Source organism: Python bivittatus, unplaced genomic scaffold (assembly GCF_059951505.1).
Source record: "Python bivittatus isolate LINGU-HERP-01145 unplaced genomic scaffold, Pbiv_v1 ctg000470_np1212, whole genome shotgun sequence".
Taxonomy (NCBI): Eukaryota; Metazoa; Chordata; class Lepidosauria; order Squamata; family Pythonidae; genus Python; species Python bivittatus.
In genome coordinates, this window is record NW_028277065.1 from 3,697,096 (window position 1) to 3,720,088 (window position 22,993).

The 22,993-nt window shown below is 38.8% G+C and overlaps 2 protein-coding genes and 1 pseudogene across 2 annotated transcripts; all 3 read right to left on the reverse strand.

The window, feature by feature from the left end:
• Positions 1–1,789: 1,789 nt before the first annotated feature.
• Positions 1,790–3,487, reverse strand: LOC148215655 (vomeronasal type-2 receptor 26-like). Its single transcript, XM_088143072.1, has 2 exons — positions 3,379–3,487; positions 1,790–2,691 (listed from the first exon to the last, which is right to left on the reverse strand). The coding sequence occupies exon 2, from the start codon at positions 2,687–2,689 to the stop codon at positions 1,790–1,792; it is 900 nt and encodes a 299-aa protein (XP_087999198.1). The 5' UTR covers positions 2,690–2,691; positions 3,379–3,487.
• Positions 3,488–5,023: 1,536 nt separating this feature from the next.
• Positions 5,024–11,570, reverse strand: LOC148215656 (extracellular calcium-sensing receptor-like). Its single transcript, XM_088143145.1, has 5 exons — positions 11,560–11,570; positions 10,882–11,173; positions 9,096–9,941; positions 6,921–7,148; positions 5,024–5,209 (listed from the first exon to the last, which is right to left on the reverse strand). The coding sequence occupies exons 1-5, from the start codon at positions 11,568–11,570 to the stop codon at positions 5,024–5,026; spliced, it is 1,563 nt and encodes a 520-aa protein (XP_087999271.1).
• Positions 11,571–16,171: 4,601 nt separating this feature from the next.
• On the reverse strand, positions 16,172–22,760 carry LOC148215657 (vomeronasal type-2 receptor 26-like; annotated as a pseudogene).
• Positions 22,761–22,993: the final 233 nt, after the last annotated feature.

Here is a 22,993-nt window from a genome sequence, read left to right on the forward strand (position 1 = left end):
TTTTAAATGGAGCAACTTTGCTCTCTCTTGTATTCTTTTATGTTACACTTTCATGCTGCTCTTGTCAAAACAGCTAGGATATAGCTGTATGGTAACAATTAAGGCTTAACAGTTTTAAATTTTAATTTAAATTTTAAAACTGTTAAATAAATGTAAACTGGGTTACATTTAGCTTGACCAAGAAAGGCACAGAAAATGTACGTAAAAGCATGAAGTTTTGTGAGTTGCAGCTTGAGCTTATGCCTTTTAATGAAATTAATAAAATAAAATATATTGGTCAGAAAAGGAGTTATCAACCCCATGTTCATGTTTTGCTACCCTTAGTAAAATACATTTGATTTTATATCTGGGGACAAAAATTGATGTCCTGCTTCACTGGGTACATTCCTAGAGCATTACATTTAAAAGGGCCCATCATTATTTTGGCTAACAACCATAGTGGGATAGAAACATAACTTTTTGTCCTTGACACCATGAATCCAGAATGAATGCAATTTATTAAATACTTGAGATTAATGGCATAGAGGGCAATCATATCATCACCTCTATCATCCACAGCCATGTTGAATGAAAAGAAAGGGAGGGAGGGAATGAGAGATAGAACATTTCTAGATAATCTAGCAAATTAAAAGGAATTGCAATGACATTCTAAGAACAATATTTGGGATATTAGTAAAATATATGGTATCAAAAAAGGGATTTTTTTTTCTTTGCTAGGGGAAGGGATAGTGGAAAGGTAAGAGGTAGCATAATAATTGGTGAGAGTTTAGATTGTTAACACTAACCTTAAGCAAGGATATCCTGTAATGGCCAACAAGAGCAGCCCACGACAAAACAGAACACTCTTATTTTCAAATACCCAGTGCCTAAAGATCTAATTTATTTATTTCACATTTGGTATCAAGAGATTATTAGTCTTCTCAATGTGAAGACATAGATATCTTGCTGGAAACGTATGGAGGAGAAACAATTCAGGTAACACTGGGTGTATTATGGGACTGTTGCAATCCCTTAGAAATGATCTGAGTTTTAAAGAGCTTCCTTTCAAATTTAACATAACTTTGAAATTGATTCAGTGTCTGAAAGTGAATTTGGGGTTTTGGGAGCAAGGTGCTGAACTTTGTGGCTGCTTAGATAGAGAGAGATAGAGAGACAGATATTTTATCAAACAGAATTGAGGGTACAATTTGCAACAGTTTAATCTGACAATTTGAATTGTGTGATTCACATCTCTAATATCAGGCCTTTCCTTGTCAAAGAACCTACAACATTAATTTTAAAATGTCTATTGTTCATTAAATGTCATTTTACTTTTATTTACTAAATCTTAATTTCCTTCTTTCAAACATTAAAATTACATAGCAATGCCTGTGGTTCTAAAACCAAATTCAGGATTTGCAATTTTGTTTTTATCAAGTAGGTGAGATTAACCATGATGTAAGCATGTGCAGTGAGTGGAATGTTAGAATAGGATCCAAGGCTTAATATGTATCAATCCAGGAATAGGAATGAATGTCTAGTGCCGTTTGTCCCCTGTCAGAATAACCTATCACAAACAGATTTTTTGGTGATCATGTCAGAAAGAAAATTACGTACAGTACATACAGAATGACTATAGTTCTAAGCAAGGCAAAAAGTTTAGAGTAAATGCTGACTTAAAAAAAAAATCTTAAAAAAAAAGAAAATAGATAATAAATACTCACAGCTAAATGACATAAATATTTTTATATCACCCCAACCAATTCCTGGTAGATTCACAGGTGAATCTAACATTGCAAAGGTGGCATCTTCAGGTTTTCCTGCTGATTAACTGCTCTCTTTTATTCAGTTCAGGCCTCAACAGAATAATGTAGCATTTGGGAACAAAGATGCAACCCAGCAATCCTGCACTGGACGATAAGATAGAGAAGATCTCCACAGCGTTCATGTATTTTCCTTTGGTGCTCATGTAAGTTGGAACAAAAGTCAGCCACACACTACAAAACACCAGCATGCTAAAAGTGATGAATTTGGCTTCATTAAAGGTGTCTGGCAACTTCCGAGCAAAGAAAGCTACGCTGAAGCTGGCAATGGCCAGGAAGCCCATGTAGCTCAAAACACAGTAAAACATGATGGGGGATGACTCATTACATTGGAGGACAACTTCTTCACTCATGGAGAGCATGTCAGTATCTGGGAAGGGGGGAGAGGTTGTGAGCCACAGAAGGCAGATGCCTACTTGAAGAAAAGTACAAGAGAAAACAATGGAGCTGGCCAGTCTTCTCCCTGTCCACTTCCTCATCTTGGATCCTGGCTGTGTCGCCATGAAAGCAAGAACTACAGTGATGGTTTTTGCCAACACGCAGGAAACCGCCATGGCGAAGATGACCCCAAAGGTAGTTTGGCGGAGGAGACATGTGATTGTTCCTGGTCTGCCAAGGAAGAGCAATGAACAAAGGAAAGAGAGCAGAAGTGAGAGGAGAAGAACGTAGGAAAGGTCTCGATTGTTTGCTTTCACAATGTGAGTGTTGTGATGCTTCCAGAATGTCTTTAAGATCAGAACTGTGACAGCAGACAACAAGAGTGCACAACTTGCTATGCTGATACCTAATGGTTCTTCATAAGACAAGTAGCTTATGATCTTGGGAATACATCCATTCCGTTCCTTGTTTGCATACTGATCTTGTGGGCATTTGAAACAGTCAGCCATATCTGCAAAAGTTTCCAAGATAAATAAGAAAAATGTAATGATGTGGGCTTTTTATTCCATTCTATTAATATTAGTACAGGAGTAGTAGTTTTAGTAGAACCGGTAATGGGTTTTTTTCCCCTCAGAGTTCAAGGGGAGAGATCCCTTGAGTTTTATAACGGGTACAGCTTCTTGGTTATCTTCAAAGGCAGCAATGGTAAATGCCCAGCAATGGTAAATTGTCATTTTATTGCCCATCCAATTTGACTAACACATGAAGTGTCATGGGTTAGTCAAATTGGATGGGCAATAAAATGACAATTTACCATTGCTGGGCATTATGGTTCAAATAGGTGGGGAAATGGGACACTAGCTAAAGTTGAGTGAAGGCCTTCCTGCTACAACTTCCACATTTTCTTGACATGGAGCCTAGAATCTAGGTGGGGAGTGCAACCTTGGCACCAGTACAACTGGATTACCAGATCATTTTCTTGTAATCTTAATTAAAAGGTGATCCAAGTCTATTATACAAAAAATTTTTGCTGCCTGTTGCATTTTTTCTGCACTCACATATCGGACTCTGCATAGATAAGTAAGCTGTGGTTATTCATGCTATAATAAAGATAGGAAATAGCTATAAAAATCATTAGCAGCCCATTTTGTTTTGTTTTGTTTTGTTTAGTCATTTTATATCTTCGGTACCACCTCACCTTTTTGGTTAGATATCCATCCATTCGGACACGAAACACAATTGTAACAACAAAACGGTTCTCCCTCCTTTGCTTCCTTCCAAAAACCAGGCTGACAATTGGCATTACACACAGAAATAGGTTGCGTCTGTTGGCAATAAGAGATGAAAAGGATCATCCTCAAAGGTATGGCCTTGGAATGATTAATGCTTAGGGCAGAACATGGCATGCAATGAGGTTTTCTCATTTCCAATTAGAATATCTATTACTGAATTTTTACTAAGAAGAAGAAGAAAAGGAGTTATTTCAATATTAAATTGTTGCTGCTATTTTTGCTGCTGTTATATATTAAAATTGAATTAAAGTTGCTATAGCTTTTGACACAATATCTCCAAGGCCATCGGGTTGATTTAAGTGAAACTGCTGCAATTCAGGAAAAAACTGCAATCTTGTGATAGGGAGACAATCCTATGTCACAAAGTGTTTATGTTTTTGGCCACCACTGACCAAGGGAGGGGGGGGAATAAGAGCAGGTGATAAAATGGTCCAATTTTTTTTATTCAATTGGCTGCACTCAGAAGTAAATCTAGAGAACTATAAACAGGAACACATCATCCATGATCCATGATCCATGATCCATGATCCATGATCCATGATCCATGATCCATGATCCATGATCCATCATCCATGATCCATCATCCATCATCCATCATCCATCATCCATCATCCATCATCCATCATCCATCATCCATCATCATCATCATCATCATCACCATCATCTCTATGTCATGGCGCCAAGTTGGGATGCTTGCATGGAATTGCAGCTTCTGCTTTTCGGAGTTTTTTACATGCTGTGGATAGTTGGAGTTGTTATGTTTTGGACTGGATGATGGAGGAGTCTTCTGGGATCTTCTCCGTACCAGACCAGGCAGGATTGGACTTCTGTCTGGCCCACGCAGTGTGCTTCCCTTGCCAGCCCTCCATGCAGCTTGGGACAGAACAACATGTTGCTCCCAGGGCTCACTCCCTTCTTTATATGGGTCATGCTTTGGAGGACCAGTTTTCTCAGACTGGAGCCAGCAGCGGTGGCTGGATTGTTGGAGTGCTGGGTGCACAGATCAGCTGCTTCACGCTGGGAATGCTCCATGAGTTTTCAACTGTTTGGCAGTAGGTAGGAGGCTGGTGCAGGTGATGATGGAGGAGGCACTCTATTGGCTTGTGGTGGGGACATGTGCTCTGGACCGAGATGAAAGTGCTGAAGGAGACCAGTTGGGAGCAGTGTTTTTGTTTCATCATGGAAGTGTGGAGGTGGGGAATTTGTTATGGCAGAGGCAGGGCTGGAGTGGGGCAGTTGGCTGCAACTTTTATCCCCCCAACACAGTTGGGTAGCCATCTTGCCTCCTCCCTGGTTAGGAGCTGGAGACGACCTTGTAACAGCCCTTTTAGTGTAGACTGTTCTCATGTGGAGATCATTGAGACTGAAGATGGCTTTGTCCGTGAGGATTCTGACTGGACATTGGAATGGTCATCAAGTAGGAATTGTGGACTGTGATTCTGCTTACCTTTCCACAGGTGAGGGCTGGGTGAGAGGGGACTATGGATCACTGGGATTGTGAATATCTGGGTCGCTAAGCAGTCCAGTGACAGGACATTGGCTGATGGCATTTCATGAAGGCATATGGGTATTAGGGGTTTCCCTGATCAGCTGGACCCACTGAGCACTCTGCAGAAGTGCCTCTGATTGTAGGGGGCTCTTGGTTGGCTGATCGTTGGTTGTGTGAGTGATATGGTTCTGTGAGGAAGGTAGAGGGGCCTGGGCATAGACCAATCTGTGCAGGGAGGGGCGAAGTCTCTGAAGGGATGAGGGCAAGCTATAATATATTTGTAGTGACAGATAAGGGGAGGTATTATGGGAGACAGGGGGCAGGCTGTTCTCAGGGAACACAATTGTTCTTCCAACTCTTAAGGGGGCATCCCTCAATCCAACCAGCCATGACAGTTTTCATCCAGGTTCCAACCTTCTCTTTTTAAGGAAGTCTGTGGAGAAATTGGTCATGCTGCATCTTGGATGACCTGTGGAGGAAGCAGGATGGGGGTAGTGCATCCATCATAGCTCTTCTTGACCTCTCAGCAGCTTTTGATACCATCAATCATGGTATGCTTCTGGACTGGCTCTGGGAGTTTGGGGTGGGAGACACAGTGCTATGTTGGTTCTTCTGCTTCCTCTGGGGCTGGTTCCAGGCAGGGTTAATAGGAGGTGAGATGTCCAGTCCATGACTCCTACTTTGTGTGGGGCCCAGGGCTCAGTTCTTTTTCCCCTTCCATTTAAAATGTAAATGAGGCCACTGGGTGAGGTCATCCAATGGTTTGCGGTGAGGTGTCACCAGTTTGCTTATAATGCTTAGCTTTATATCTCCATCCCAGGCTGCCTGAGTGATCTCATGGATGTCCTGTGCCAGTGTCTGGAGTCTGTGGGAGCCTGGATGGGGCACCACAGGCTTTAGCTCAACCCAAGCAAGACTCAGTGGCTTTGGGTGTATGGAGCCTCTGGTCCCATGGACTTTCCATAGCTGGTCTTTGATGAGGTGGGACTAACTCAAACAGACCCAGTACACAGCCTGGGGTCCTCCTGGACTCATAGCTCCTGCTCAAAGATCAGGTGGGAGGTGTGGCTAGGAGGGCTTTTGCACACCTTTGGGTTTTTCACCAATTGCACCTGTTCCTGGACAAAGCGGCCCTGCTCCATGTTACTCATGCCCTTGTCACCTCCTATATGTACCACTGCAATGTGGTCTATATGGGGCTGCCCTTGGAGAGCATTTGGACACTTCAACTGGGCTAGAAGGCATCAGCACATGTAGTAAATGGCTCCAGTTATTCGGCATATGTAACATGTCTATTCCGTGAGCTGCAGTAGTTGCCAGTGTGCTTCCAGGTGTAATTCAAGGTGCTGCTTGTCACCTTTAAAGCCCTTCATGGCTTTGGACCAGGTTACTGGAGGGACTGTTTCTCCCCAGTTGATTCTACCCCTCCAATCTTGTCAGGCAGGATAAGCATGCTTTGGGTCCCGTTGGGTAAGGAATGCTCATTGGTAGGGCCTAGAACTCGTGCCTTTTCTGCCGTAGTCCCTATCATATGGAACATTCTCCCTGCAGAGATATGGAGGCCCCTGACCTTGCTGCCTTTTTGTAAGTCCTTAAAGACCTGGCTCTCTGCATAGTCCTGGGGCCCTGAGTATGTTCAGGGACCTATTTCTTTGTTAACTTAGTGATTATGATGTGTGATTTATTCTCAGCTGTTGTGTATTTTAATTTTCTATTATTGTAATTGTTTTTTATTCTTTTAATTTTTTTTTTTTTTTTTTTGCCACACCAAGTCACTTGGTACATACTGAATGAATGAATGAATGAATGAATGAATGTTCTTTGGAAGAATTGATATTGTAACAATATGAAGACAGGAATGTATTTCAAACTATACTCAGTGGAATTAATGAGATGAATATATTCAAGGAATCACATAGCTCAAGTGTTTCCAACAGATAGTAATAAGATTTTACCTACCTGGTTATATCCCCTGTGCCACACTATCTCCTCTTCCTTAATGAAGAATTCTTTGTGTGGAGGTGCCCATGGATCCACCTTTCCAACTTTCACTCCAATGAAAGATTGGTTTGGGAATGTGACCCAATTTATGATGTCAAATCCTGCAACCAGATAGCCATCCTGGTCAAAGGAAACTCTATCTCCGGCACTGTTGTTAAAGGATAATGATTTCAGGAGATACGAAAGCTGAAATGAAAAGGAGGGGACAAACGTGATTGAGGTTCTGTTGGCTCTAATTCTTAATTGAGGGAGATTTCAAAGGTGGCTCACCTGACATCAAAGAAGTCATTTCAGCATCACAACAAGATTCTTTATTTCTTTTTTTTATTTATTTCTTGAAGGTTCTTATACCTTTAATTCTCTGAACCATTTTTTAAGTTACTTTACCTTGAGATTGGTTCAATTTGGCTTTGAAACCGAAATATGAATTAAAAAAAAAAAGAAATAGTGAAATGCTCTATTATTAAAGTCATTATCTATAGTACAACTTTTAATCCCCAGTTACCTTTATGTCTCCACTGACAGTTGTTTTCCCTCTATAGATCTATGATTTTGGCCTTCGAGTCAGTATTGAGTACTAGCACCTGCCTGAACTAGTCCCTACAGTTTTCTTGGCATGATTTTCAGTGGTGGCTTGCCATTGCCTTCTTCCTAGGGCTGAAAAAGAGTGACTGGTCCAAGGTCACCCAGCTGGCTTCAAGCCTAAGGCAGGACTAGAACTCACAGTCTCCCAATTTCTAGGCTCATGGTTTAAAAACTACACCAAAGTGGCTCATCAAATACAATAAGGGAATGATATTGCTATTCAAAATTAAGTCCATGGCTGTAGATTTTCTACTTCTTTCTTTGCTATATCTCCTTCCAACATCCAAGAACATTTTCTACTAATGTGAGGGTTCTTTCACTTCTCAATATATATAAAGGACTTTTCTCAGGATGTTGGATGGTAGGATGATTCTACACTATAAGTAGATCCAGATGTAGAAAACCTTTTGCACAAGAGACATCCATTCACATATCTTCTGATTCAAACCATTTTCCTTGCCTACTTTAGAATATACATTTTAAAAAGAATGTGGTTTAGGTTTACCCTTGTTATTCTCAGATTGTTTCCTTTTAAATATTATTTAAGAAAAGCCCATCACAATTTTATGTCACAAGATTGATTTTCTTCTTTGTTTGTTAATTCATATTTTAACACTTTTGTGGAAATGCATACAGGGCAGCAGTTGAATCAATTTTACTTGGGTCCTAGACCAGCATATAACCTAATAACAAAGCAATTACACTAAAATGAAAATAAAGATAAAAAGTTATGTTGACAAAATAAAGTAAGGTAAAGATAAAATTCTTAATGTGACAGTACAGAGTACAGGAATTAAAACTCAAAAGCATCCTGAACAAATTAAAATTAATTTTATAGTGAATAATCAAAATGCTATAAATGACTGGGTTGGGTAAATATTAAAGGACATAAATAACACTAGCATTTATAAAACACTAAAAGAATGTAAAGCTGTATTAACTTATATGAAGTCTAATACTTGCAGAAGCCCTGCTGGGTTTGTTCGGGATTCAGACAATTACGGTCCAACCAATTAGAACAACAAAGAAAGAGCAATAAAACAAAACATCAAATGGTATGTATGTATTTGAAAGCAAAAGAGGAAAATAAAGGGAGGGAAAGGGAGGGGGAAGAAGAAAAATGGGGGGAAAAGGAAGAGACAATATGTTGAGATATGGAAGCCTAGATAAGGCTCAGCATCAACTCACTTGGAGTAGTTTACATTTAATCATAGATCTAACACAGAACCATGCTACATTGTCTGAATTCCCTGCCTGCTGGTCAACTAACAGGAGACTAAGGCAGTCAGCCTTGGGCCTGCCTGGGTATTGAGTTATACATGGGGAAATATACATATCTTGTTGATGCCTATTAAAAAGGCAATGCACCAACAGATGACCCACATTTCTGTTGTGCCCCCATCATAAGGAGAGAGCTGCAGCTCTTTTGGTATCTTACAGGGACATTCCCTCCAAGACAGCGGGTTCCCTGACTTATTATATGGTGGAACGTGGCTAAGATCAGCAACAAGAGTGCCACAAATCATTGTCTCTATTTAAATGTATTACTTGCCAGAGCTGCTGACGGAGGAGCTTCCTTCTCTCTCTTCCACCCATTGCTTTTTGTCTGGAGTTTGAGGAATAGATGGCATGTAAGGCATGAGCCACCGCATGGACAGCATTGTAGATGCTATAGCTCTGGCCTGTGATCCTCATTGGAAAGACATGCTCAGGAAGGTTCTCCAGCTTTTCCATTCCTGTGCAGCCATCCCCATTCTTACGATGGAACCTGGAGCCCTGGAAGGGACAGCCAAATGCCTGAGCCCAGAAATCTCTGATGAAACCATCTCCTTCTGAATTCAAAGGGTTTCTGTCCTTGAGAAATTGCTGGAATCCCTGGACTTCATTGGAATGAACTGTAAAGGATAAAGCACCATGGAATTCTCCTATATGCCAGTCATTTCTTCCAGTAATGATTTTTAGCTCCATCCCAGCAGTCAGAAACCAAACATGGCCTTTTGGTTTTTCTATCATGTGTTGAACTTCAGATGAGAGCAACCATCTCAAAGATATCATGGAACGCATGTCTCCACTGAAGACCAGAACGTTGGCTTTGCTGTTCATGATTTTATAGTAATAATTTGTTGCACATTTTTTATACTCTATGCCATAACATGCCACCAGTGTATCTACCTTTGCAATACAGATACCATGTTTTGAAAATTCTGGAACGATCACATTGATGACACTCTCTAAATGCATTCCTTTGGCAACAAAGAATCCAATCCAATTCCATTTGAAATGTTGGAGTAATCTCATAATCCCTCTGTACTGATGAAGTACATTTGGAGTCATCTGATAGTAGTAGAGCAGATGTTTTTTTTCTCTTACCACCATTCCAGAGCCATACATGAACTGAAAATACGTTGAGATAAGAAATACAATGTTGTTCAAAATACCATGAGTGTCCAGTACTTTAATAAGCCAGAGAAAGTGGGCCTTGATCAGGGGCACAAAATTATAAGAGAATTTCTGATTGAATTCTTTTTCATTTATTGCAGTCATTGGAGTTTAATAGTAAATGGCCTTTTTACTGAATCCCTCTGTACTTAAGAGATTTTTATAATTCAATTAAAAAAAACCTTTTGTTGGTTTCCAATTTCTGTTTTAAGTGGAAAGATTCAAATTCATTCCTATTTCACAATAATGCAGCAATCAGAGAATGATAGTACAATGCTCAGGTCCATAAGACAGGACTATTCTAAATATAAAGCAAAGCAAAGTAAAACAAAGTATTCAAAATTGCTTCAAATTTGTAGCAGCAATTAATATACGTGGCATTTTAAAAACGGGAAATGTTTATGCCTAATTATAAATCTATTCTGAAATCTGTCAAATGTATTTCATTGCAGAAGTTGGAAGCTTGGATGATCACCAGTGTAACCCAACATAGTTGTCCTATATCTGAAAATAAAAGAGTGCAAAAACATTTTGTATCCAAGAACTACTTTACTGAACAATTTTTAAAAGCTGAGGACTATCATAGATATGGGCAGAGCATGATATTCTCCTCTAATACAGATTGAATTCAAAGCCCGGGTAGAAGACCTGGATGCTCCAGCTGGTAGTGTCAGTCACTGATTTTTATCTCAGTTCTTCTCCTTCTCCTTCTCCTTCTCCTTCTCCTTCTCCTTCTCCTTCTCCTTCTCCTTCTCCTTCTCCTTCTCCTTCTCCTTCTCCTCCTCTTCCTTTTCCTCCTTCTCTTTCACACTACTGTCAGTAGCAACTACAATAGGTGTTAGTTTGAAAACTGTCATGCAGTTTCTACCTTATTCTCTACATATACACATCCTACCTGTGGAATCTTGTAGATGCCCAAAATATTGGGTTTCCAATGGGAACGTTCAGAGCTCAGATCCTCGGTAACTGCCAACAGGATATCCTGGATACCACACTTGTAGTTGGGCACCAGGTTGTTGTTGGAGGAGAGAAATTGTATTGCCGCATGATAGGTCCACTTGGAAGTTAAATAGCTGTCATAAATATTGAATCCTAGTGTAATATTGGGTAACATCCTGGGGTTTTCGTTGATTTCCTTTACAGCAAAGGCCAAAGCTAGGATGTGCTGATAATTCTCCGTCACGAGCCTGCAAAAGGGTTTCCACTATGTATTGTCAGCATTTGACATATTTTCTGTTCACTATTGTACTGTCAGCTTGTTAATATTGTTCATTTTATCATTTTATTTTTTATTAAAATATTGTGAGTTTTTGATTAAGGAGGCAGTCTTTCTTTTATTATGTATTACACTTGAGAATGAAATTAGCATAATATGATGCTAGATTTTTTCTTCCATTAAGAGCAGTATCAGTAGCCAAGACTTCCTTAAATTTTTAATTTTTAATGATCGTTGGAAAAAATGGAAATGTGTGTTGTCTTGGAAATATAAGTGGGAATATGATGGACTGCTTTAGGAATCTTGTTTATAGTAAACAGATATGTTGGGAGGTTATGTGTGACTGGAATAGGTTACTTTCTAGTCATTTTAGACTGATGACTTAGTCCATTATGTCTAAGAACTATAAGAAATAGGTATGATGGAGGAAAAACTATGTCAGAAAATATCTATGAATGGGTGGAGATTTGAAATGAAAATTTTTTAAGCAGGCCATCTCACACAATATTGTCAGGACATATTTGAAAATGTCAGCATAATCATGCAGATACATGGTGGCATTTCCTCTTTCTGGAACTGATATTAATAGCATCTTAAGAAGAAATAAAATATTGACATTCAGCTATCCACCAGACTTCCTATATTCCAGATCTGAATGACAGAACCACTTCCCTGCACTATAATCATGAGAAAATTCAAGCTATCTTTGTCCAAATGTTCACATTTTAAAACAGATTAAAACATGTCTCAGTAGTATGTTAAAAGGACTTTCCCTAATCCCTAAATTAAAATGTTAATTTGAAAAGAGAATTTACTGCTACAGTAATCATAATGACAACAACAACAGTAGGAAGCCAAACCAGATATGCACATAATACTGTTCGAAAATTTCTATATAGCTGTCTTTTATTGGAAAAAGAAGCTTTTTGAATTCTCCTTTTGATTTGTTGAAGTTGCCTACAAAACAAACAAATCGTAGCTTGAATGGAGAGCCTGTTTCACCAGAACATGACTATCCCAGGCAGTTCCCCTTTGCCTTGTTGGAGGGAATGGAAACGAGGTGTAAGGAGCATTAGAGAAGTTTCCTACATGTTTGGCCCTACCAGGTATGAGACATAAGCAGGGAAGAGGAAAAAAAGGAAGGAATACCAACATCTCAGATAAGACAGGTTCAGGAGGAAGTTGATTGAAGAAAATTTGGTTTTGAAAGAAGATGTTCAATAAAGCAATATCTCCATAAATGAAATCCGCAGACTGTGAATATCTGTGAACTGTTGGCGAGGATTGCCATACCTTACATTTAGCAACTTGAGTTTGGCTCACTGTGTGAGGAAGCAGTAGCAGCAGAAGTATTAATATCAACATCCTGAATTCACATCTGCCCTGAGCAGGTTGATTCCTATTTTTCCCCGTGTCCTGAATTATCATGAGAAACTCTGATTACAACACTTTGTAGTTTTATTGTTGGTCACTACAACCTCAGGGAGGATTTAGCATGTAGAATTATTCTGGTCCCTTTGGAGTGAAAATCTTGTGTTCCTTTGGTATGGCTAAATAGTAGCTATCAGTAATAACAGCACAGTTTATCGTCAGATTGTTTAAACAGTATAGAGAAGTTCTTCCCCAGCTGTTATGTCCATAAAATCCCATTTCCCTTATCTTCCTTATCTGTCATTGGTATTTAATTAGTGGATAGAAGAAGACCAATATTTGGGAAAGAAGAACAGGGGATTTAATACATTCATGCATAGTGGATGGTTCCCCCCCCCCCCCCGCTTTCTTTTTTGAGGATGCTTAGAGACTCCAGCAAGTGACTTGATGACATGGCTAGAAATACCCTCGCTCCCTCCCTTCCTTCCTTCCTTCCTTCCTTCCTTCCTTCCTTCCTTCCTTCCTTCCTTCCTTCCTTCCTTCCTTCCTTCCTTCTATCAAAACTTATACTGATCCCCTGAAATATGCTTACCTTTGAATGTGGGTGGGTGGGTGGGTGGGGGGAAGCCTTTGTCCTTGGAAAGCAAAGGAATTGGGACTGTTTTGAAAAATAGTTAGGGAAAATGGTCCTTCTGAATCAGCTACTTCACCAATCATTGAGAATGAAATGTGGTAGCATGACATCATTTCCAGTTTGATTTTGCAAAAAAAGGAAATCATAACATTCTTTAACCCTGAAGCTGCATTAGATTCATAGTATTGCTGAGCAAATTAGCATAGAATCTATCAGGTTTCATTTATAGCCCTGTTACTTTGAAAACTGTAGTTATTTCAAGTCATGGTTAAGTTTTATTCCTGTTCATGTTTGAAAGAAAAATGCCATATCTTCTTATTTATTGCACCAATATCAAGTGGACTAACCCTGACAAATGATCAGGTAGATGACAAAACACATTCTGCCATAAATTGCTCCCATGGCCAGGAATTGCTTAGGTTTCTTTCGTGGAGGGCAAATTATAGATAGATAATATAGATACCATAATAATATAGATTTTTTAAAAATGGGATTACAGGAAGGGCAAAGTACATGTGTGAGATAAAGGCAAAATGAAGGCCAATACCGGGAGCCCAACTTCTGGTAGAAGAGCTTCTGATAGCTCTCCTGGTGCTCAAACACCCCTCTAGCCTGATTCCACTTTGACTGCCTATGGACATCATCACATGGACCACTACTGTTCCCCTCACTGTCACTACAACACAATCAGGTGACCACCCTGCCTGGAACAGCAAACTATCCTTTTCCCAGCATTGACATTCAGGATGTCCCAACCTCAGGTGTAGATCTTATGCAAAGAGAAAGCTTTTTTCTCCGCTAGAGGCTCCTTTCTTCATCATGTTTTTCACTGGTGCAACTAAATGTGATCCATATGGAAAATTGAAACTTACAGTATCACTGAAAGGTGAATATCCTAAGGAAAATGATTTGTATAACAATATGAACGAGACTCCATGAAAGAAATCTTCAGAAGGATAACTCTGAGGAATACAATGTTGAGAATTCCATATCCTTGGTCATGGCATTGAATTTGTTTCATGACCACAGATTCCCTAATTTGAATCCAAATCCATCAGGATATCTTGCTGAGACAGAGATCGAGATCGAGAGACAAAACAGTACTAGATAAATTTAAGGAGATAGAGAAGAAGAAGAGAAGAGTTGCTCAATTTACCAGGCATCCTTGTTCTCCTCTCAGTTTTTTCGAATAGATTTCTAGGAGAATCTAGCAAATTAAAAGGATTCACAATGAAATTCTCACATCAATATTTGAGACAATAGTAAAATATGAGGCTTTTAGAATAGGTTTTCTTGCTTGCTTGCTTCCTTTCTTGCTTTCTTGCTTTCTAGCTTTCTTGCAGTCTTTCCTGGGATGAAAGAAGTGGGGAAGGACAAGAGATAGCATGATCATTTATGTTAGGCAGAATACGGTCCATGATATTCTTAAACAAGGACTCCTTAAAGTGTCCAACAACAGCAGCACATGACTAAACTGAACACTGGAATGTTCAATTATCAAGCACCTCAAGATCTAATTTGTTTGCTTCACGTCTGCTGTCAGAAAAGTATTAGTGTTATCAATGTGAAGACAGAAATACCTACCAATTACTGGAAAGGTAAGCCGGAGAATAATTCCAGTAACATTGGAAATGTGATGGTGTTGTTCCAATCACTGTATAAATTATTTGACTTTTAAAGAGGTCTGTTTCCAATCTGACATAGATTTACAAACATATTCAATGTGTGAAACTGATTTAGAGGGTTTGGGATCAAGGTGGAGACCTATATCTCTCTATACAGATGGCCAGACAGACAGAAATACATTTTTTCCCCAATAGACTTGATAGTTGAAACTGCAACAGTTCAATCTGACAGATTAGTATGATTCACATCCACTACTGGGTACCATTATTAATATCAAGCCTTTCCTAATCAAAGTTCTCCTCAAAGAACTTATAACATGAATTCCTATATTATATTTTATCTTTACTTTATTTAAATACTAAAATTACATAAGAATGTTTGTGCTTTGAAAACTAAGTTCAGGATTTATAATTTTTTTTCCACTAGAATGGTGAGATTAGCATCATGTAAGTGACTGGAATGTGAGAGTACAATCCAAATTATACATTCTACCCTTCTGTTGGCCACAAAAATCATGGTTTCAGCCCAGCCCAGCCCAATGAAAGACTGGACTCGAGTAACTCAGTTACTCATTTATTAAGACAGCTTAGAAAGTGAGGACCCCTTCCCAAAGAAGAGAGCCCCAAAAATAGGAAACATGAATCTTTTATACCTTTTCAAAGACAGCATCATACATGATTGGTTACATAGATGAGCATGTGTATTTAATAACTAACATCCCATTGTAACATAGCACATTTTCAAACCATATACTGTATAACAGTGTCCATGACAACTGGTGGTGTTCTGTATCTGGGAGACTTAGTGGTTTTCAAACATTTTTATTTTAAGTCTTGTCTGGTTTCACATCTACCTTTCTCTTCCTTTTCTTCAATCTCAGAGTGCCAACTAACTTCACACCTGATTTCACACCCGATCAACATCTTCCTGTTCTAGTCAATTTGTAGACTTAACCACAGAGCTCATTGTCATGTCCTGTTGAGGGGTGCAAATTCAGTAGTCTATGACCCTGGTCAGACCCCAACTCTATTAAGTCCAATTTGGTTATATCACTTCCAAGAATATGAATGAATCTCTAGGCTGATTGTCGCCTGTCATAATTACCTACCACAAGCAGCTTTTAGTGTGATAATGTCAAAAATCAAATTAGGCACAGTACATAAAGACGACAGTTCTAAGCAGGGAAACCAGAACAGACTAAAAGTTAGAGTTAAAAAAAAAAAGTTTTAAAAGAAATAGAAAATGAACATCCACTGCTAAATGGTTTAAATATCTTTCATATCATTCCAACCCACTCCTGCTTAGATTCACACAGCAAATGCTATGAAGGTGGCATCTTCAGGTTTTCCTGCTGATTAACTGCTCTCTTTTATTCAGTTCAGGCCTCAACAGAATAATGTAGCATTTGGGAGCAAAGATGCAACCCAGCAATCCCGCACTGGAGGATAAAATAGAGAAGATCTCCACAGCGATCGTATATTTTCCTTTCGTACTTGTATAAGTTGGAACAAAAGTCAGTCACACAGTGCAAACAACCAACATGCTAAAAGTGATGAATTTGGCTTCATTAAAGGTGTCTGGCAACTTCCGAGCAAAGAAAGCTACGCTGAAGCTGGCAATGACCAGGAAGCCCATGTAGCTCAAAACACAGTAAAACATGATGGGGGATGACTCATTACATTGGAGGACAATTTCTTCACTCATGGAAATCATATCAGTATCTGGGAAGGGGGGAGAGGTTGTGAGCCACAGAAGGCAGATGCCTACTTGAAGAAAAGTACAAGAAAAAACTATGGAGCTGGCCAGTCTTCTCCCTGTCCACTTCTTCATTTTGGATCCTGGCTGTGTGGCCATGAAAGCAAGAACTACAATGATGGTTTTTGCCAACACGCAGGAAACCGCCATGGTGAAGATGACCCCAAAAGTAGTTTGGCGGAGGAGACATGTGATTGTTCCTGGTTTGCCAAGGAAGAGCAATGAACAAAGGAAACAGAGCAGAAGTGAGAGAAGAAGAATGTAGGAAAGGTCTCGATTGTTTGCTTTCACAATGTGAGTGTTGTGATGCTTCCAGAATGTCTTTATTATCAGAACTGTGATAGCAGACAACAAGAACGCACAAGTGGATATGCTGATACCTAATGGTTCTTCGTAAGACAAGTAGCTTATGATCTTGGGAATGCACCAGTTCCGTTCCTTGTTTGCATACTGATCTTGTGAGCATTTGAAACAGTCAGCTGTATCTGCAAATTTTCAGAAAATTAAGAAACATAATAGTTGTGATTTTCATTCCATTCTCATAGTAGTAGTAATAATAGTAGTAGTAGTTCAGTAGTAGTGGAACCTGTAATGACTTTTTTTTTCAGATATGAAGGGAAAAGGAGATCATACTTGGCCTGTTACTGTGCAAATGGTACCTTGGAACAAAGGAGGACTATAACTTTTTATATGAGAAGTTCTCTGTGGTGAATCTGACCCTAAATTAAAGACTAATATTGTGGAGTTCACCAAAATCTCCCAAAACTTTGCAGGAGAACGCAATAGTTTATTGATTTTTATGGCTTGACGCACAGTGCAGGAAAAGATGAATAGCTAGCTATAATTCATATAAGACAAATAATAGCAAAATTGTGGGACAAAAATGTTTGTGTTGTGCACCAGTTATGCCCCTTCCTGGATCAGGAGTCCCTCCAGTCTGTCACTCATGCCACGGTCATCTCGCGTTTAGACTATTGCAATGCACTCTACATGCGGCTACCCTTTAAGAGTATCCGGAATCTACAGCTGGTTCGAAATGCCGCATGGGCAATCTTGTGTGCCCCAAGGAGGGCAAATGTAACACCTTTGCTGCGGGAGCTACATTGGATTCCAGTTTGTTTCTGGGTCCAATTCAAGGTGTTGGTTATCCTTTAAAGTCCTACATGGCATGGGTCCAGGTTACCTGAGGGACCATCTCACCCCCTTCATATCAATCCGTCCCACCTGGTCCGGCAGAGAGGGCATGTTGTAGATCCTGTCAGTGAGAGAATGTTGACCGGCGGGTCCTAGGAGGACAGCTTTCTCTGCCATTGCCCCCATCTTATGGTATACTCTCCCCTCAGAGGTGAGGCAGGCCCCTACCCTCCCAATTTTTCAGGGGGAATTGAAGACTTGGCTCTGCCAACTTGCCTCGGATGAGGAAAGATACAATTGACCTTGGGGATGGCTGGCATCTTGATGATGCTCCCTGAGTTTATTAATACCTAATTAACATCTGCCTCTTGGAAGTAGTATAAAGGAAGTGTGTTTTTAGCATATTTTAATTAATTAATTACTATTTATCTCTTTTAATTAATGTTAATTCTATTTTTACTGTAAACCACTCAAAATCATTCCACAGTGAGATGAGTGGTGTGGTGACGAATTTGAGAAATAAATAAACAAATAAATAAATAATCAGAAGTGATGCTATAAGCAATTAATTGGGCAAAAGAAAATGGAGGACATGAAAACATGGACTTGTCTTATTCATTCAGTTAAAACAAATAACTCATCTCTTTTCTGGCATGTTAATGAAGGCAGCCTGCAGTGTGTCAGTTGGATAGCCTTATATTGCCAGAAGTGTGGGAAAACCACTAGAGGGAACTCTACAAAGACAGCTCAGTGTCTCACAGATCCCCACATATTGGCATGGAAGAGCTTCCTATCTGGCAACCATTAGAATCCAAGGAGGCTATGGATGGAATTTCCCAGCTTGAATCAGGGAAGGCCCAGTCCCACTTCCAGTGAGGTAGCAAACTGATGCCTGTGCTCCATGAGAGACATTGTGGCCAAAAGGCAGCTGGATGTGGATCCAAACTGTCGATAATTCTCCCTGGATCAAAGAGAGATCTTGAGATTATTCTCATGTATTCCAGAAGTTCATCTTACACCTCACCTATTTAATCATCTTGGACTTGAATATTTTTCTCAGTGCTTCTTCAAGATTGAAAAACCTTCAGAACAGCACATTGGCATTTGCTGGGTGAGTTCCTCCTCAATCCATTTAAAGAAAAAGAACATTCTTTGTTTCCACCATTGTTATATCTTTATTTATTGCAATATATAACAAAAGGGGGGGGGGTCTATAGTGTTTCTTGGAAAGTATTTGAATGTTGAGGATTTGGATGAGATTGATTTAAAGGAAGACTTTGGAAGTTAATTAACTTCCAATAGACTTTCGTGTGATGGGGAAAAAATCATTTTTATATTTTGCCCAGATAAAAAATCTTCAAAGTTTAATCACTAGAAAGCCCCACATGGCAACTTTCAAGGAAGTGTTCTATAAACTGGCTCAAGAAATGCTGGGACTATTTAACCTATATTGGAATCAAAAGTTGCTATTGAAGAGAACCAAGCTCCTTGGAAGATAACTGAAATGGATTTTAAGGTGGACTTAATAGTTATAACCTATGAGAAACTAAACTTCCTCAATCAGAGAAGTTCCTTCACCTTAGCTTGATGTAATGCTCTCCCCTCAGCACTTCTGGCTGGAAGATATACAAAAATACCATATCCATTATGAATATGTCCCTGAAACTCAGGGCAGGTCAAAACTATCAAACGTGTTCTTCTCTATTGCCAGTTTTATACAGAACCTCAAAATGTTCTAATTACTCCACTCCTTTTTTATATAGTAATTTTATTTAAAATTACAGTTAAAAAGGTGGAAACTAATTCAAACCCCAAAAAACTGAAAGAAGAAAAAGAAAAGAAAAAGACAGAAAGTGCAAAAAAGAAAAGAAAAATAGAAAGAAGAAAAGAAAGAAAAAAAAAGGAATATAGTAAGGAAAAAGAAAAGAAATACCTAAAGAAATGACTTGCCCCTTGATCACAACAAGTATAAACAATTTTACTAACTTATCACTTTCTCTTAAAATAAAACAAATAATCTCTTCTTCCCATATCCCATCTCTTATCTACAAACAAATCCTTAAAGCACTGTTGTTTCAGTTGTAATCAGCAAAAGTATGTTAAGGGTCACCAGAGATAACAATGTATCTATTTTAACCTTGATCAAATAAATCTATTTTATATTCCTTCCTTTTACTTTTAACAATCTTAATCTTTAGACCTTTCAAATAATGTCCTAGCACTTGATTTCTTTTCATTTTTGTCTTTGTCCCTTCTCACAAAATTCTTGAAAGCTTTAACAAACCTCATTTGTAAATACAGTAGAGGAAAATTATCCAGGTCACCCTCTTCGTTTGTTATTTCTATGTCCCTTTTAATTATTAAGATATCAAACAGTTTCTTTTGTATGTCCAGTGTAGCAGTGTAGTTTTTTTATATCATTCTTGTAGCCTGTCATGTTTAAATTCACTTTTAAATCAGTATCAATCTTGTCAAAAAAAATTGTTCCTCTTTCAAAAAATCTTTTAAAAATGGTCTATTTATAGGGAAGGCACTATTACAATTAAATTCTGAGTCCCTCGTTCAAAAATATCCTTCATTGTGTCCAACATTAATATATTTTGCTTCATTCTGTATCAATGAGTCAAATTTAAGTGTTCTTCTCCTTTAATCATAATCTTCAGTTCCTTCTGGTTCTTCCTAGTGTCCAACCTTCAAAGTCTAACACTATCATGGTTTTTTTAAGGGTATTCAAAACAAAAGGACCTTCCCACAGGAAGATTAATTAATTCCAAAATCACCCATTAACAGTAGAAGCAATTTCTACTTTCTGACATCAACCTTTAAATAACACATAAGGTTGCCAGGTTTTGCGTGGCAGCATGCAAAATCAGGGAAAGGATAATTAAGAGCAATGGGAGCTGCCTGAGTATGGATAGCCATTGGATACTTTTTAACTTCTTTTTTTATGCTTTGGTGTGCACATGCCATATCAGCTGTTGTATTATATTCTTCCCAGGTTTGACAGGGTCTGTAAGGGAAGTTTATAATCCTCAAATCCCTTTTGGATAATTTTATTGTTTTACCTACCCATATATCTTTGCTTTTGCATTTTATTTTACAATTTTAAATTTTACATTACCTGAATTGCTAATTTTTCTCTTTTCTCTGTTGGCACACATGTGTAGCCTGAGCAAGCCTTCTAGCATTTTCTGATATAATATTGTCTTTTAGCCAACATTCTTTCTTTGAATGGACCTTTCCTAATATTGTCAATTTAGTTTTGGAAACACTAATTCCCTTGTGCTGATTAATGACTGCAATAAAGATGGTGAAAATTATTTATTTGTAGTATTTACAGTCTATCCTAATCTGCAACTCCAGGCAGCTGCAAAATATTAAGTGCTACACAGGACCCAGCAAAACAAGCAACTAATGTTATTAATGAAAAGCACCCAATGGAAATCCATCGTCAACCAGAAGCAAAGGCTTCATGGAACATTATCAACTGCACTTGTTTTCTGAACACAAGCAGGATAGGAGGCACACAGTCTGCAGGGACGGTTGTTGAGAGCTGGAAGGTGTCCATTAAGAAGACCCACAACTAGCCCTTTGGACCTCTTGAGGAAGGGAACTCACAACAGGATCCACTCTTGAATTTCAAACCAATTCTATTATGTCAAGGGATTGCCTGATATATAATGGATGTGTGCCACAAAGGGCATTAAACATGATAACCATTATTTTGAATTGGGTCCAGAATTTTACCGGTAGCCAGCACAGTTGCATTAGTATTGTTGCTATTCTGTATTTATGGGATGGGACTGTTAGCATTCTAGACCCTGCATTTTATAAGAGGTACAGCTTCTGGGTCATCTTCAAAGGCAGTCCCACCTACAGTGTCATAGATTAGTCCAATTGGATAGGCAATAAAGGCCTGAGTTACCAATGTATGCATTAAGATTCAAGTAGACGTTGTAACTGGAACACTAGCTGAAGGTGGGTGAAAGCCTTCTGGCTGAAACTTCAACATGCTACTTAAGCTGGAGCCTGGAATCTAGGTGGGCAATGCAACCTTGCTCCTTCACAGTACCGAGACAAGGATTATTGGATTGTCCAATAAATCTATACAGAATTTCTAGTAATCATAGTTCAGTAGTTGTCCAAGAGTATCAAAACAGAAACATTTTTTTTCCTGCCCATTACACTTTTTTCTGCACAAAAGTACGACATTATAAAGGCAGGTAGGTCTTTTGCTTCTGTCTCTATATATCTTAGGTATCAACTCACCTTTTTTGTTAGATATCCATCCATTTGGACAACGAATGCAATTAAAGCAGCAGAACGGCTCTCCCTCCTTTGTTTCCTTCCGATGACCAGGCTGACAGTTGGCATTACACATAGAAATAGGCTGTGCCTATTGGCAATATAAGATGAAAAGGATCATTCTCAAAGTTAGGGTCTCAGAGGCATTAATACCTGGGGCAATGAGGTTCTGCTTGTTTATAAGAAGGATTATTGTTATTATTGAAAATTTAACCAAGGAAAAGAAGGAAAAAAAGGAGTTTATAATATAAGTAAATTGTTATAATTGTTTCTGAATAATTAAGGCTGCAATTGTGATGCTTTTGGAACAGCATCCTGAAAATCATAGCATCGATAAGACTGCTACTGCCACATTTGGGGGTTAATTGTGAATGATCAATGAAGAATTATTGATGTCTTCAATTCTAAGAGCATTTAATAAAATAGTCTAAATCCTTCCATTTAATTGGCCGTACTTAGAAGGAAATCTAGAAAATGATATGCAGGAACATATCATATTATTTGGAAGAATTGATTCAGGAAAATTTGGAGGAATGATGTAGACTATCCAGGGAGGTTTTTCAATCTACAGCCAGTGGAATTAATGAAATACGTATAAATGAAGAAATCAAGTGTCTGGAGTCTTTCTAAGAGATCCTAACAAGATTTTACCTACCTGGTTAAATCCCTTATGCCATATTATTGCCTCCTCATTAATGATGAGTTCTTTATGTGGAGGTACCCATGGATCCATCCTTCCAACTTTTACTCCAATAAAAGTTTGGTTTGGGAACGTGACCCAGTTTATGATGTCAAGTCCTGCAAGCACATAGCCATCCTGGTCAAAGGAAATTTTGTCTCCGGCACTGTTGTTAAACAATAACGATTTCAGGAGAGAAGAAAGCTGAATTGAAAAGGATGGGACAAAAGTGATTGAGGTTCTGTTGGTTCCAACTTTGCATTAAGGGACGTTTCAAAGGAGACACC

Coding starts and splice junctions, on each gene's coding strand:
- LOC148215655 (XM_088143072.1), bottom strand. CDS start 2,689: ATGGCTGACTGTTTCAAATGCCCACAAGATCAGTATGCAAACAAGGAA.
- LOC148215656 (XM_088143145.1), bottom strand. Junction 9,942..10,881: donor GCATCTACAAGATTCCACAG/GTAGGATGTGTA, acceptor ACGTATTTTCAG/TTCATGTATGGCTCTGGAAT. Junction 7,149..9,095: donor TCCGTCAGCAGCTCTGGCAA/GTAATACATTTA, acceptor TTTTCATTTCAG/CTTTCGTATCTCCTGAAATC.